Source organism: Triturus cristatus, chromosome 3_2, assembly GCF_964204655.1.
Source record: "Triturus cristatus chromosome 3_2, aTriCri1.1, whole genome shotgun sequence".
NCBI classification, from domain to species: Eukaryota; Metazoa; Chordata; class Amphibia; order Caudata; family Salamandridae; genus Triturus; species Triturus cristatus.
In genome coordinates, this window is record NC_140584.1 from 888,951,580 (window position 1) to 888,968,683 (window position 17,104).

General features: G+C 45.3%; 1 protein-coding gene across 1 annotated transcript in view; it reads left to right on the forward strand.

Annotated features, from left to right (window-relative positions):
• Positions 1-17,104, forward strand: part of LOC146858394 (transient receptor potential cation channel subfamily V member 1-like) — a 536,776-nt gene that overhangs the window by 274,617 nt on the left and 245,055 nt on the right. Inside the window, 1 exon segment of the mRNA XM_085649314.1 lies at positions 7,292-7,444. Within this exon segment, the coding sequence (XP_085505440.1) occupies positions 7,292-7,444 (153 nt within the window).

Genomic DNA, 17,104 nt, shown 5'->3' on the forward strand with positions numbered 1-17,104 from the left:
ACTGTGCCTTAATAATCATATGGTGAACGTGCATCTATTTTTACGTTTTGGAAGGAAAATAATGCTTGTTCTTTTGATGCAGATGGTGTAATTAAGAGAATGGAAAATATTTTTCAGACATATTTGGTCAAATCCAGGATTGTGGCCTTAGCTGGAACATGGAGTGCTCCTCAGAATTTCACGAAGGGGGCTCCTGCTGAGGAATAGAGATTGACTTCATCAGGGACCAGGAACAGGTAGCCTGGTTGCCATGGAAAATATCTTTCACGTCATTGATGTATCAAGGAAAGTGTTTCACAAAGATCGTGGGGAGCCAGTTATTTATCTTCGGTAACGCTCTTTCTGGTGGATATGCTATTTAACCACAGATTCCTTACTATGAGAGTACCCTAATGGCTAGACTCCAATCAATCGATATTTCAGCATAGCCCATGTGCACCAGTAGGTGCCATCATACTGCTCTGCATCGATCTTGCTCCGCTCTAGAAGTGATGGCTGGAGCTACATATACACGAAAGAGTCTTTCTTGACACTCTGTATGCCCTTGGAGATCAGAGAACCAGGTATTTGGGCTATTGTGGAGATCGGGCGGGTGGGTGGTGAGGAAGATGCAGTTAGATAGAGTATCCACCAGACAGAAGAGCATATTTGCAAGAACTTAACGCAGCCATAGCATCCATTTTTTGACGTTACAGCAGCTTTTTGTTTATTGCCTTATTTACAAGTTACCGCCAACTTCAGTTAGCAGCACCTTTCCAGCATAAACCTGTATTTTGAAGATCGCCACTTCTGTTAGCGTGACGAAAACGAGATGCAAGGTAGGCGTTCCCGTGAAAAAACTGCAGCTAAACACACTCACTTTGCGACATTTACAAGGAACTTCCAGTACGTCAATAACCTTTCAAAACTGCAGCTAACCCAAATTAGAGAATTTTTTTTAAGGCCAGAATATAGCTGGTCTTAAAATTGGTGCAAACACTTGGACCCACATATAAGATGTTTGGGTTCAGGGAATAATGCTATGCTGCCCTGTGCCAAAACAAAAGGCCAGAAATGCGCCTTATCAATGAGATAGGGCACATTCCTAAGTGTTACATGAATGTGATAAAGCAGTGATTGGACACTTTTTACTGTGCTCTCCTTGTGACACCATGGCTGCGCCGTATTTACAGCGCTCCATGTCGCAATCAATGACAGATACATCTAGAATCCTGATGTGAGAAGTTGGCCTGGCATATGCTGGTCACTAGTTATAGTGGCCTCCTTGCACCAGTCCAATTCGACTCTTATGGTAGATAGGTTTAAGACAACCTTTTAAAGAAAGCTATCCTAGTGGTAGCTGTGGAGAGCAGCCTTCAGGCTGTCTCAGAGGAATGTAAAGCAGCTTGTTTTACCTTATAATCTCTTGAATTACCAAATGAAAGGACACCACACAGGTATATATATATGTATTTATTACTAGACACACTCTACTAATCTCTTTTTGAGATTAGAAGCCAGATACACATAATGTCAACGTTTCACAATAAATTAAGCACAAATATGGCTGGAGCCCTAGGGGTGTACCAGACCGTATACTAAAAAAATGGTATAAGAATGTCGACTTGCAAAATGACAAGGCCTAGGGCCTGGGGAATCGCTGGGGCTTCACTACTGCAGTGTTAGCAGGTAAGTAACAGGCCCATGGGAGACGCGTGCAGTGTGTGTACACAGCCACGGGTTCCCTATTGATTACAATGGTGCAAGTCGCGGTTTGATTTTTAAAGTTTTAGGGTACTTCGAGGAAGTCTACAAGCAAGCCACTTACAAGATAAGTACTTCGAGGGCCAACACACACTAGGGCACCGGAGTGAACGAGTTACCTCACCCAGGGAAGCCGGGTGCATAGGTGTCTTTTGGTGTCGGGTCGCGTCGCTGTTTTCTATGGAGACCAAAGAAGACTTGCTGCTTGCGTCGACTGAAGAAGTGTCTGGTGGAGTCCAAGGATGGATTCGAGATGCAGAAGACCTGAAAATTGAAGGGATAGTGTTCAAAGTCACTTGCCAGTGACCGGTGGCCAAGAAGATGGATGACCACAGATGTCGGGTGATTTCAGGTCGTCGATGGTGTTTTGACTCTTTGCTCACGAGGTCCAGGAGGGATCGACGATAACCAGCAGCTGGATTTGGAGTGCTCAATGAAGTCTGCAGCTGATGGCAGTGTCGGCAACCGGATTGGAGCCAACAAGCCTTGGCAACTGCAAGTCTTGTGTAGACTGAAGAAAGTCGATGGGGCAGACCAGCAAGGTCTGAGGGACTCACACAGCGAGGGTAAGTGAGGGCACGTTTGGAGAAACGAGAGGAGCCCTTTGAGTTGATAGGAAAGTCTTCGGGGGACCCACTAGCCAACAGGCAAGTGATCGTGAAGACGCCTCTTCAGGAAATGCTTCCCAGGAGCCCACGGTCACTTGGAAGAAGATAGGCCTTTGATTTTCGCTGCAAACCCTGCTGGAGGCTTGGGACACAAATGGTCCAAAGCACAAGTTCGTAGAATGTCGTGAAGGGATTGCACTCGACAATAGTGCACAGTCCCCGGGTATTGCTGTTCCTCGTCACTCTTGGGGTCCACTCGCCACAGCTTTGCTGGGAACTCACAATGGCCGTCGAGAAGTCAGGAATCCACTTTCAGGGCAGCAGGGACTTCGAACTCCGGCGGAAGCAGTAAAGTTTGCAACCATTGATTAAGGGTTTTGGTGCCTGCCAAGCAGGGGAATCACTCCTTGACTCCAAGGGAGATTCTTCCGTCTTCCAAAGGTAGTGGAACGTCGAAGGGCCAGGATTCTTCTTTGTAGAGCTTCGTCCAGGGTTATCTGCTTGGCAATGGCAATGTTTGCTATCTTATAGTGAAGATAGGGGAGGGACTAGCTCTATGACCACTCCTCTAGGAGGGTCAGGGTAGGGGGTGGTTACACCCACTTCCCTTTGTCCAGTTTCATGCCAGAGCAGGGACAGGTAGCCCCTGAAACGGTTTGAGCTGGCATATGCACAGAGGAGACTACTGCTCCCCCAGTGCAGGATTTCAAAGCACTCTAGGAGTGCACCCACCCAGCTCCAATACACTAAATCCTGTCTGGAAGGTGGTGACACCTCCCTGTGACAGGATGCCTTTTGTTGGGCTTTCTCCACTGCGAGTTTCAGTCAGCAGCAGGAGGGCAGCCCAGTGTCTGTGCTGGTGGCATCTATTTTGTGATGCCAGAGCTCTATAGGATTTCTATCGTTTTACATGTCGTCCCCTCTAGAAGGGTGGGATCATGCTCCCACATCATGGACTGATGTGGGGGTATGATTGCAAGTTGTTTGACACCAAACACGACATGTTTTGATGCAGTCATTCCAAAGTTAGCATTTTAATGCACTTAAATGGTTTAACCGCATCCACAAACAGCCCTAGAGAATAGACTCTGGTAGCTGCAGAGGGGCCCTGCTCACGCAGAGGCACCCCCTTACATTGTAAACCACGCACCCTGCCCTCAGGATTGATAGGGCCTGCCATAGGGGTGGCTGATAGGTTTATATATGTGTGTATGGTGAGATATAGGAACCTATATCTCTGTGAGGAGTGCTAACACTACCTCACACAGGCTTTGTTGCGTGGGTACACCTACCCTGCATACATCATACCTGACGCATGTATAATGTGGCACAGGGCTTTACAAGGTCACGCATATGCCTAGATGCGTAACTTTGTAAATAAGGCATAACGTGGTGCAGAATTCACGCTGCAAGTACCTACAATCAGCCAAACAGTATGCCTAAGTTTAAACTTTTTTGTCTTAAATAAAATGTTCAGTTTTAAAGTAGCCTCTTTTCATGGTAAGTGCACCAGAAAAGGTGTCCCATGTACACAATGCATGAGATGGTAATGTTTACATAGTTCAGCAAAGCCACCTCTGGGTTCTGGTAACTTTATAAATCCCTTAACCTTCGACCATTTAGTTTTTTTCACCAGGATTCATCAGTGCCATTATGTTTTTTAAAACAACTTTTTATTGACAGTTAATGCAACGAGTACAACATTTCACTGTCTCTTACACCAATCGCTGTATCATCAAACAGGCTTGCTTACCTTAAATCAATCAATCAATCAGGGGTCTTATAAAGCGCGCTACTCACCTGTGAGGGTTTCAATTCACTGGGGTGGGGGAGGAGTGGGGGGGAGCAGCTCCGGATCAGTCGAAGAGACAGGTCTTGAGGTCCTTCCTGAATGTGTGCAGGGTCGGGGAGTGTCTAATGTTCACAGGGAGCTCGTTCCAGGTCTTGGCTGCAAAGTATGAGAAAGCTCTACCACCTGTTCTGCATCTGTGGATGCAGAGTGACCTCCGCCAGGGTGAGGTTAGTGGAGCAGAGGTTCCTCTTGGGTACGTGGAAGGAGACTCTGTCGTTGATGTATTTGGGTCCGATGTTGTTGAGGGATTTGTAGGTGTGGGTGAGGAGCTTGAAAGTGACCCTCTTCTCGATGGGGAGCCAGTGGAGGTCTTGTAGGTGTTGGGTCATGTGCTCGTGGCGTGGAGTTCCGAGGACGAGTCTGTCTGCGCGTTCTAGATGGTTTGGAGTTTGTGTGGAAGAGTTCTGTTGATTCCGATGTATGGGGTGTTGCCGTAGTCCAGTCTGCTAGTGATGAGAGAGTGGGTGATGGTCCTTCTGCAATCAGGGTGATCCATTTGAAGGTCTTGCGGAGGCTGCGCAGGCAGTTGAAACTGATGGAAGCAACAGCGTTGATCTGGTTGTTCATGGAGAGGGAGGAGTCTAGGATGATGCAGAGGTTTTGTGCATGGTCTGTGGGGGTGGGTGGCCTCCGAGGGTGGAGCGCCATCAGGTGTTGTCCCATGCGGAGGTGCAGGGGCCGAGGATGAGGACCTCAGTTTTCTCTGAGTTGAGCTTCAGGTAACGGTCTTTCATCCAAGCTGCGACGTCCTTAATTCCTTCGTGGAAGCAGAGTCTGGTGTCTTCGGGGTTTTTCGTGAGCAAGAGGATGTGCTTGGTGTGGTCGGCGTAGGATACTATGCTGAGCCCGTGCTGTCGGACGATTGGGGTGAGGGGGGCCATGTAGATGTTAAAGAGCGTCGGGCTGAACGATGATCCTTGGGGTACTCCGTAGTTGATGTCAGTGGGTTTGAAGAGGAAGGGAGGGAGTCTGATCCTCTGGGTTCTGCCAGAAAGGAATGATTGGATCCAGTCTAGGGCGGTTCCTTGTATCCCCGCGTCGTGAAGTCTGCTGCGTGCGTGCAATGAGAGACGGTGTCAAAGGCTGCGGAGAGGTCTAGGAGGATGAGGGCCGTGGTGTGTCCCAGGTCGAGTAGTAAGTGGATGTCATCCGTGGCAGCGAGGAGGGCGGTCTCGGTGCTGTGGTTGCTGCGGAATCCAGATTGTGAGGCATGGAGGATGGCGTTCTCTTCGATGAAGGCGGTCAGCTGGGCGTTTACAAGTCTCTAGGTGACTTTGGCCATGAAGGGAGGAAAGAGATGGGCCTGTAGTTTTTCAGTTCTGTTGGATCGGCCGTTGGCTTCTTGAGGAGGGGTTTCACCTCGGCCTGCTTCCAGTCGTCTGGGAAGGTGTCTGATCTGAAGGAGGCGTTGATGGTCCGTCCTAGTACAGGTGCGATGGAGGCGGCAGCCTAGTGGAATATGTGTGGTGGGCAGTGGTCCGTCGGGGCCCCTGAGTGGGTTTTCTTCATGGTCGTGGTGATGTGTTCGGTGGTGACGGGATTCCAGGTCGTGATGCTTGGCTTGAGTGCGGGGTGGTGTCCAGCATCTGTTCGCTGGTGTTGTTGTAGAGGGCCTGAATCTTCAGATGGAAGTAGGAGCTGAGCCTGTCGCAGAGTTCCTGGGAGGGTGTGACGTCCGAGGCTTCGCTGGGGGGTTTTGTGAACTGCTGTATGATGTTGAACAGTTCCTTGGCGTTGGCCGCGTTTGTCTGAACTTTGTCTCTTATGAACGTCTGTTTGGTGTCTCTTATGAGCCGGTGGAATTCCTTCAGGGTGCTCCTGTGGTTGTTCTGTGCTCCGGTGGTTTTCTGGTTTCGCCAGGTTTTCTCTAGGTGTCTGCAGGAGCGCCTGGCTTCTTGGAGTTCTGTGGTGTACCAGGCTGCCTTCAGAGGGCATTGTTTGGCGGGATGGCGGAGGGGTGCGAGCTTGTCGGCGCATCAGGAGTTCCAGCGGTGAAGTTCTTATGCTGCGGAGTTGGTGTCGGTCGTGGCGATGGGGGTCTTGGAGGAGGGTGCTGTTGAGGTGTTCCTCTGTAACCTTGCTCCTGTTCCTTCGTGGTGGTCGCGGGGCGGGCTTGGGAGTGGTGGTGGTCTTGATGGTGAAGTGGACGCAGTGGTGGGCCGTCCAGTTGGGCTGGGTGGTGTGGCTGAATTGGATGTTTGTTTCTCCTGCGAAGATGGGGTCGAGGGTGTGTCCAGCTCTGTGAGTGGGCGTGTTGACCAGCTGCTTCAGTCTGAGGTTATCGAGGAGAGTGGTGGAGTCGGGTCGTTGCGGTTGTCGAGGTGGAAGTTGAGGTCTCAGAGTAGAATGTAGTCTGTGGAGGTGATAGCGTGGGGTGCGGTGAGCTCGGCGATGGTGGTCGTGAACTGGGTGCTAGGTCCCGGCAGTCTGTAGATGAGGGTACCTCGTATAGTGGTCCTGGGGCTGGTCTGGATCTGGTTCTGTGTTGGAAGAGTGGAGGGGGGTCTTGTGTGCGATGGAGAGTCCTCCTCCTGGGCGGCGGGGGAAGTCCTTTCTCTGGATCTTGTAGCCGTCGGGGATGGCGGTGGCGATTTCGGGCCGGAGGTGGTGTTAGTCCAAGTTTCAGTGAAGAGGGTGATGTCGGGTGAGAGGGTGTTGATCAGGTCCCAGATCTCTACGGCGTGTCGGTGCAGGGAGCGTACATGGAGGAGGATGCATGTCAGGGTTTCGGCAGTAGTGGGGGCTTTGTTGATGGTGAAGGGTCTACGGCCCATGAGTGGTGTTCCGCGATGATCTATCGCAGTCGGTACGTCTTCCGGGATTGAATGCGTGTAGAGTGGCGGCGTCGTAGCAAAGGGGCCTGGGCGACCTTGCTGTCCTGCTCCTTCCCACATATTCCCTCCCTCAACTACATCAGTGCCATTATTACCATACAATTCACAGTTCCCTGTTATCTACAGCGAACAAGGGGGTTCTTGGTCCTTTTCAGTATGAGAAAATAATGTATAATGTCAATGGGCCTAACATGGCCACATTTTGACCTGTGTAGTGAGTTAAAACTATCTTCCCTTCGGCCCCTTTTCCTCAGATTCGGAGACCGGGAAAACCTGTCTGCTGAAGGCCATGCTGAACTTGAAGAATGGAAAGAATGACACTATTCCTCTCCTGCTGGATATTGCAGAGAAGACGGGCAACCTGGAAGAGCTAGTGAACGCCTCCTACACACATCCATACTACAAAGGTGAGAGTTGCATGATCAGAAAAAATAGCACCCAAATGATGCCAGGGTTTCCAGTGCTCTTGTTGAGATCTCCAAGCCCTTAGATGTTCAGAGGTATTAGGTAATATGTATATTTTATGGCGGCGGTGCAGGGCACTTAGTAAAATAGAATTGCACCAAATTTCGGGTTTGCATCGTCTTTTCCCAACAGGAGTGTGCAAGATACGATTCACAGATATATATATATATATATATATATATATATATCCTACTCTTTTACGGAAAACCTGTGTGCGACTTCTTTTTCCTGCGCCTGGAACCGCGCGAGAAAGTCCCGTAATGATTCAGCTTAGCACAGAGGAACACACGGGCACAGACCACAGCAGCAGTTGAAATCCAAATTTATTTTACAAGCCGGAGACGGTCCGTTTCGGTCGCTGACCTGCGACCTTGATCACATGAACGCACTACGTGCAAGTAGCAGCATAAATAGGCAGGTAAGTGAGAACGTGTTGCAAAATCCAATAGAAAGTGAAAACATACTAGTATTTTAACAGTAAAACAAACAAATATATGGCCGTGTAAATACACAATAATGCTTTCCTTTGAAATTAAGACAAAATAGAAGGCAGTGACTTGCTAAATAACAGCTGAATCAAGTTGCAAATAGTAGTAAAACAGCGATGCATAGCTTCAATGCCCTAAGAAATAGAAGAGTTAGGTTCCTAAATATATAGGAAGACAGACTCATTAAATAAAGATGTAGAAAGACAATAATGAAAAAAGCAATAATGAAAAAAGCTATCAATCAAAGCATAATGCTGTGAGCTCTCAGTTAGCAAAACAAAATAATGATAACACCAGTACCATATGGCTAAGCCCCAATGTCCGCATAATACGTGACCATCTAAGGTAGGGCAAATGACGAAACAGAGTAATAAACAGAGTATTGAAGCCACCTCCTGGTACAATTGAAAGGATTGCTAAGCATAGCGTTGATAGATAAAGTCTAAAAAATGATATTACATATACACAAACTGCGTGATATAATGAGTCTATACAGTTGTAGCATGGATTGATATGGACCAAAGAAAAAGGGCTATAAAAGAAAAAAACAAGCAAAGAGAGTCATAATAAGGTAATAAAAATACAAAAAAATTGTTTTAAGTCACAGCGCCTTATGCCTTACCGTACAAAGTAGTGCATGAAATAAGTGAAAAAAATAGTGCAACATATTTTATAGTGACAAATAAATAAGTAAATGTGATGCAAAGTGTAAAAATGAAATGTAATATATCTCATATCAATGAATATGACAACCATATGGTAGGATTCACAGAGATATAAACAACTATATGAAACCCAGCCGGATTTCTACAGATAACATGAAGAACTACCAAAGTAGATTCCAGTACTGTCCACATAATGCGGAAAAAACATAACTCCAAAATGGAGGACAAAATCAGGCCTCTAGTGTTAAGAAAGAATTGAGGGTAAAACAAAAGACACACAAACAAACATTTGGAGAAGAATAGGATACATAAGATTAAAAAATGAGGCAAATAACTAGTACACAGAGCAGAACCACTCAAATGATGGAAACGAGTAAAGGTCAGACGTATTGAGGTAGAAAAAGATAGCAGCAGCAGAATATGTATTATAATAGAAATAAGACAAGAGAGAGCGAGCTCATATCCAGCATGTCAAATTAAAGATAATTATACAGATCTTCACTGCTATTTAAACCAAAAGGAACCTTGGTATCTAGTTTAAGGATATAGCGACTTTCTAGCTGTCGCAATTTCTTCTCTCGATTACCACCACGTCTAAGGTTAGGAACATTGTCTATAACAAAGTACTGTAGGTGATCGAGATTGTTTTTATGTATCTCTTTGAAGTGTCTCGCCACTGGATAGTTGGGATCACTGTTAACAATCGCTCTTAGATGTTGGAGAATCCTAACATAAACTTGGAGTTTAGTACTTCCAACGTACATAAGATTGCAGCTACACCGAAGGATGTAGACAGCGAAGTCAGTTCTGCAGGTGTACTTATGTTGTAAAGTAATGGGCTTGTTGCAAAATTTGGCAATGACTTCGGTGGTATTGATGCCAAATTTTCATGCTCTACAAGAGTTGCACTTGTAGAAACCTTTCATGTTAGAGAGCCAGTTGGATTTAAACATAACTTCTGGACTACTCTTAACCAGGGCATCTCTCACAGAGAGTGCCTATCGATAAGTAATGGTAGGTTTTTAGCAATAATGGGGCCCAGAACTGGATCAGTTTGTACAATACACCAGTGACGATTCACAATGGCTTGGATAGCTTGTTCCTCTCTACTGTATGTGATGATTAATCGTGTGTCAACAGTACCCTTTTCATCGTTGTCAGTAATGGTATCTGTGTTATCAGAATCAGTTCCAGTGTTGGAAGCTAAAAGTGTAGTCCTAGAGATAGCATTAGCCCTGGTTCTAGCTTTCTGGATAGAGGCTGGGCTGTAACCCCTGGCTACAAAACGAGCGAGAGTCTCATCCTGATGAAACTTCAAGTCAGATTCTGTGCTACAGATTCTCCTCAGGCGCAGCATCTCACCATAAGGTATGCTAGCTATAAGATGTTTAGGGTGATAGCTAGTCGCATGGAGTGTGGAGTTGCCTGCAGTTGATTTGCGGTGAAGTTTAGAGTGCATAGCCCCTTTATCTATATACACAGTGAAGTCAAGGAAATCAATAGTGGTGGCGCAGATGTTGGCATTGAATTCCAAGTTGATAGTATTGCAGTTGATAGCTTTGACAAAACTGTGGGCACTCTCAATGGTACCATTCCATACAACATAAATATCGTCTATGTAGCGGAGCCAACTGACTATGTTGGTCTCCCATGCTACTTTGTGGTTAACTAAAAGTACCTGTTCCTCCCACCAGCCTACGTGTAAACACGAATAGCTGGGAGAGAAACAGGCACCCATCGAAACACCACGCATTTGCTGGTACACAGTTCTGTCAAACAAAAAATAGTTATTATTCAGGCACCAATCAATCATGAACAGCAATAAAGCATTGTGACGATGATGTGAGATGGAGCGTCCCTGCAAAAAATGTTTGCATGCTTTTAATCCATCACAATGATTAATACTGGTATAGAGGGACGTGATGTCCATAGATATTAGAAGGAATTTATCAGACCATTGTATGTCCATGATTTTGTTAAGGAAGTCACTTGTGTCACACAGGTATGAGGGTAAAGCCATCACAAGGTCCTGTAAAAAGTGTGGTAAATAATTGAATTACCGGGACTTAATTTGGTGCGGAAACATAATAAAACAGCTCAGTAAATAAGAGGCAGAATCCGTGGTATTAGAGGTTCGGAATGGGCTTTATTCCAATGATCGATTATAATCGGTTGCTCCAAGTTCCGTCACCACGAAGGTTCAGGAAGTGAAGTACATACATTATTGACAAGAAATGACTTTTATAGAACAGACATTACAATGGAATAGATGCGGGAGGCGTAACAATTGATAAGGAAGATGACGATTCACATACGTAACCGAAAATGGGTGTAATGAGGTGTAAAAAGGAACATAATTGGTTATGATGTCATATATAGGTGGATCTATAAGATTATACTTGGCATAGATGCGTGCGCAGCAGCATGACGTGTGATTGACGTGCAACTAGGGAGTGAGGGGGACTTGACATTTAGCTCTACATGTGGAGACAAGAAGTCTGGGGGTCAAGTCAACCTAATCCCAAATCATATCTAACGTCCTATGTTTAAAGAACTATGTTATCCACAAAGGGAGGACTCTTGAACAAAATCTATTCTATACTGACTGTGTGTGCGTGCACAAGCGTCTAAGTGTCTACACTAGATGCGAGGGCAGGAATCTTCCATAGTAACAGGGCTATGAATTACTTGCATAAAGACAGAGAAGCCGGGCCCTTTGCTCGGTAGCTGGAAGAATGTTTACTTAAACTACTAGACAGGAATGCATTGGGCAGGGAACGGAGCAGATAATTTCGAAGGTGAAGTACAGTTTTTGGCAGGCAGCAGGCTGATGTCAGGCTTCGTGAGCCGCGCAGAGAATGAGACAAAGTTCATGGTCACAGATGCAGGCTCAGACTGGAGCTTTCAGAGGCAGGAGGCAAAAAGAGTTTGATGACAGAATCAGGGCCTACTTGCCTGGACTGTAAAATGGCATAAATGAACCATATAGAGCCGGTGGCCTTTCATACTTAGGAATGGAATATCCAGCCTATTCATGGCGGATCTGACAGAGAACAGGTTGACGGTGGACGCACATGTATTTGCGTCTTCATAACTGGAACTGGAGGGAACATACATGTACTTGTGATTCATACATGGAACCGTTGGGGTCCAAGATAGGGGACATATCTGATCAGAAAAATCCATATTTACACATTCCCTCCTTGTCCCCTACTTGCCCGTTAAGAGATATCAATCTTCATCAATCCATTGATCTGTTCATATAACATCATTTGTTCTTCTTTCTTCTTCCGTGACGAATGAAATCTTGGTGGTGGAATACACGATGTGGCACACAGACCACAGATCGCTGGTCCACATTGTAGACATAGACAGCAACTGAATAGTATGAGAAGGCCAATACCTAGGAAAGATAGGACCTTCCATCCAAAGGTAGATAATACACTCCAAAACCAACCGGACCAAGTCCAGGTGCCTGGGTTCTGGTGTATCTGGCTTACAATCTTATGAAGGCGAGTTATGGCCTTATATACAGATGGCAAATTTTCTGGTATGAAAATGCAACAGCTTGATCCGATGACCCTACAAGCTCCGCCCCTATCAGCCAGGATGACGTCAAGGACAAGACGATTTTGAAGCACAACAATCCGCATAGCAGACTGCTCTTCTGTTAAATTGCCTAAAGCGGAAATAGTTTCATTCACTACTGCTTCAAGGGTTCTAGTTAATCTACGTATCAGCTTACTATTAGTAACAGTACCTATATAGGGAAAGAGACCTTTATTGAAATCTGTGTATTTTTCCCATGCTGTTTCAGTGTAATCGACTATTGGGAGATCTCTCCTTACTCTATTATTTACTAAATGAGTGTTTCTGTGATAATCAGGGGGAGCTAGAAAAACAGGTGGCAAAAGGAATCCAATGTAGCAGGTACCATCCCAATCTAGAGGCAAACGTACATATGCCGTCTGACCACATATGAAATAAGAATGGCGAGACGCTCTAAATGTAGACTTGCCTTGATCACTAAATTCTACTACAGTGGTGCATTTACTATGGCCCATATGTATGGAACCATTTTTCCTTACACATAGTTCACCCTTTACTGGAAATATTGACATAGCGGGCAAAACTGGAGTAGCTTCGGATTCGACATTTAGGATCATAAGACTAAGCGTGAAATTACCTAATCCATACACTTCATTTTCTAGATCAGTTCCTGTTCTCTGGGGAAGTCCCTCCTTGTTGGGGTAGCAGACTTTAAGCAAAACTAAGTTCAGGTTTCCCCATACCCAGTTGTCTTGATAAACTGCGGAATTCAAATCTAGGGAATTAATCAAACTAAACCATGCTCCACAGGAGCCGTTGTGTGTGAACGGGTATGGAAAGAGAGGTAAAATTCCTTTATAATTCTGATAGGGAGGGAGTCGGCCACATATCCAACAATTTGTAGCATTGCTAACCTGATGGGAATGATGTAACATACTAATAAAAGTGTTATTGCGCAGCGCAAATCTATAAGACAACTCAAGCGGAGGTAATTCACTAAAAGAATGTTCAGCAGTAACATTGTAAACATGTCTAGAAATAGGATAATATATGTGCAACAATATACTTGCAGTAATTATTAAAAGACTCAAGAAAAACAAAATTAATAACGTCATTATGCAATGGCTACGCAGTGATTTACAGTACGCCTGTCGTTTCAACATTTTTCGCGATTTTCCATGATTCAGGTCTGAGGGATACATGTCGGAGACAGATTCAACCGCTTCACCTTGGAGAGGACTTAAACAATCAAATCGTCCGACGGTCTAGGCCTGAGTTTTATTTTATAAAGTTCCTGACTGTTGGCCTCAGCCAAAGGTAGTTTTGAGTCAATGGGTGAAGACACACGAGGTGGGCTATTTACATCTGAAGGAAGTCCATGAAATTTCTTGATATGACTTGAATGCACCCATCCTTTTCTGCCTTCGATCTTCACGGCTGTCCTTGTGGTGAGCAGTACCAATTTGGGTGCCCTCCACCTGGGCTCCAGCTGAGTCTTTCGGTCGAAATTCCTCACAAGAACGAGGTCCCCTGGAACTACGTCAAGGGGTTTCACCTCAGTGTTGTCGGGAAAGGCTGCAGCTACCTGTGAACGACAAGATTGTAGTGCAGACATCAAGGAAGCCAAGTAATCTGTCAGCATATTACAGTCAATATCAGTTATTTTTCGTGGCATAGGCGTCCCCCACATATTTGGTGGTCTGCCGAAGATCACTTCATACGGGGATAGCCCTGTTCGAGAATGTGCTACCATTCTTGTATAAAAGAGTGCAACTGGTAGTGCTACTACCCAGTCGACCCCTTTCTCCCTGCATATTTTGGACAATCTGATTTTCAGGGTCTGATTATGTCTTTCTACGAGACCTGCTGCCTCAGGGTGTCGGACACAGTGGAATTTCCACTGATAACCTAACAAAAGTGAAACATGTTTCATTAATTCGGATGAGAACGGCTGGCCGTTATCTGAGTGAACAACACGTGGTAAACCGTATCGTGGGAAGAATTCTCGAACCAACTGTTTGGCAGTAGTCGGGGCAGTGTAATCTGAAACCGGGTATGCCTCCGTCCACCGGGAAAGAGCACAAACAACTACAAGAACATATTTGAATCCTCGACATCGTTCCATCTGGATATAATCCATCTGGAGGACTTCAAAAGGGTGATTAGGAGGATGAAATCCACCCTGTTCTACGGGAACGCTTTTTCCCGGGTTGAACTGGCAGCAGATCATACAGGTACGGACCTTTTGTTTGGCTGCTGCTCGTAAATGTTTATTGAACCAAATGTGTTGAATGCTATCCAGCATAGCTTTTTCTCCTAGATGTGCTGGACTATGTATAGTGTTAATTATAACTTGGACCATTGAATCAGGAAGGAACCACACAGATTTTTCCTTCATCATCCATCCTTGATCCGTTTGGATCCCTCCTAATTCAGTCCATTTCTTTATTTCCTCTGTTGTAGCATGTGTCTGGATGTCAATTACGTCAAAAGTAGGGTCTTTAACTGTCATACAATGTGTCGGCATCGGGACTATTGTCTTTGTCATGTCGGATGTTTGTGTTTGAGCAGTCTGTTTAGCTGTTCTGTCGGCTAGATCATTGCCTTGAGAAATGATATCAGTGACTTTCGTATGAGCTTTACATTTCATAATTGATATTGTATTCGGTAGATGTATCGCATCTAATAAGGCATGAATGAGGGATCCGTGCTGAATGTGGGCACCGTGGGAAGTTAAATAACCTCTCTCTCGCCACAGCACGCCGAAGTCATGTACAACTCCGAATGCATAACGTGAATCAGTGTATATGTTGACTTTTTTATTTGTGGCTTGAATACAGGCTTGTGTCAGAGCGATGAGCTCTGCGGCTTGAGCTGACAAAGTATTTATACGATTTGTTTCAATGACTTCAGTATCTGTTGTGACTGCGTAAGCAGCCACTAACTCTCCTGTACTTGTTCTCATACATGAACCATCTACATACAACGTCAGGTCTGGGTCTGACAATGGGACATCGGTTAAGTCTTGTCTGGGTTTCGTCGTTATAGTAATAACTTCAATACAGTCATGGGCTAGTGGGTCTGTTCCGATTACTGGCAAAAGTGTGGCAGGATTCAATGTGTTACAGCGTCTGATTTCTATATGTGGCTGGAACAATGTAAGTTCGTACCCTGTAAGTCGCGCTATAGTCAAGTGTTGTGTTTGCGTTCTATTTACAAGAACCTCTACTGCATGTGGTACTTGAACTGTCAATGGATGTCCTAACACTATGGCATCGCTTTGTCTGATTGCTAAAGCTGTCGCTGCCACTGATTTCAGACACGCAGGCAAAGCCTGAGCTACTGGATCTAATGTACTAGAAAAATAAGCACATGGTTTGTGTGCTCCTGCTTGTTCCTGTGTGAGTACTGACAAAGCAGTACCTTCGCGTTCTGTAACAAAGAGTGTAAACTGTTTTCTGTAACATGGCGTTGCTAAAACAGGTGCTTGACATAAAGCTTTCTTTAGGCTTTCAAAAGCTTGTGTATGTTCCTGAGTCCAAGGGAGAACAGTCGATGTGGCTGCCTCCTGTGTTGTCAATTGAATGAGCGATTTTGCTAGGAATGCATACTGAGGGATCCACTGTCTACAGTATGAAGTGAGGCCTATGAAAGCCCGTACTTCCTTTTGTGTCTTGGGTATTGGCATGTTAGCTATTAACTGAATGCGGTCGGGTGTAAGCTGCCTTCCCTCCTTGGACAGCGAGTGTCCAAGATAAACGACTCGCTGGACACAGAATTGCAGCTTAGAAGGGGACACCTTGTGTCCCTTTTCAGCTAGGAATTGTAAAACTGTCAGTGATGCTTTCTCACATTCGGGTTCGCTTCTAGCGGTGATCAACAGATCATCGACATATTGAAGCAAGGCAGTGTTAACTGGCATGTGGATACTGTCAAGTTCTCGTTTCAGTGCTTGGCTATAGATGCTGGGGCTTTCTGTAAATCCTTGAGGTGCGCATGAGAATTTAAAGCTACGTCCATTTAAACTAAATCCGAACAAATATTGGCTTTCCGGATCTATTGGGACGCTGAAAAAGGCATTCTTGAGATCAATTACAGTAAAGAATGTTGCTTCGGAATCAATGGCCTTCAATAATGACGAGATATCTGGGACCACAGGAAATTGTGGCACAATGCACTTGTTTAATTCGCGCAGATCAATAACCAATCGGTATACTGGCGGGGCTTTCGGATCTGTTCGTTTAAGAATCGGAATTATTGGTGAATTACATACATTGGAGTCTGTTTCCACAACCACTCCTTGGGCAATGAGCTCGTCAATGATTTGTAGTAAAGCCACTACAGCATCTGGTGGTAACTTGTATTGTCGCATTCGTGGAAGTACCACTCCTGCCTTTAGTGTGACTCGATATGGTGTAATATTCATGCAACCAACGTCAGTAGGGCCTTGTGCCCATAGACGTGTAGGTAAAGTCTGCAGTCGGTGATCCATGTCTCTAGATACATAGTGACCTTTAAAATCACGTAAAAACAATCTTACTCCTTCCGGAGAACAACATATTATAGCTCCTAGAGCTTTCAGTGTCTTTATTCCTAACAAATTTTCTGGACATGATTTAGTAAGCAATAAATCTGTAGTTCGGGTCAAAGGTCCTATCGTAAGTGGAAGAGGTTGTGACACTTCATTAACAATAGGTTTTCCTGAAAAACCAAGGGAAATATTCTGAGAGCCTGAGAGGGGTGCCCCTGGAACTTCACTACGTTTTATGGTTGTTCGACTTGCCCCTGTATCGAGTAAAAATTTTCTGTCTTGGCCTAATAATTCACTATGTACATAAGGTCCTTCTTGATCTACAGGGATCTCGATAAGGGGTAAGTCAACTTCCCTCTCTAGGCTGGT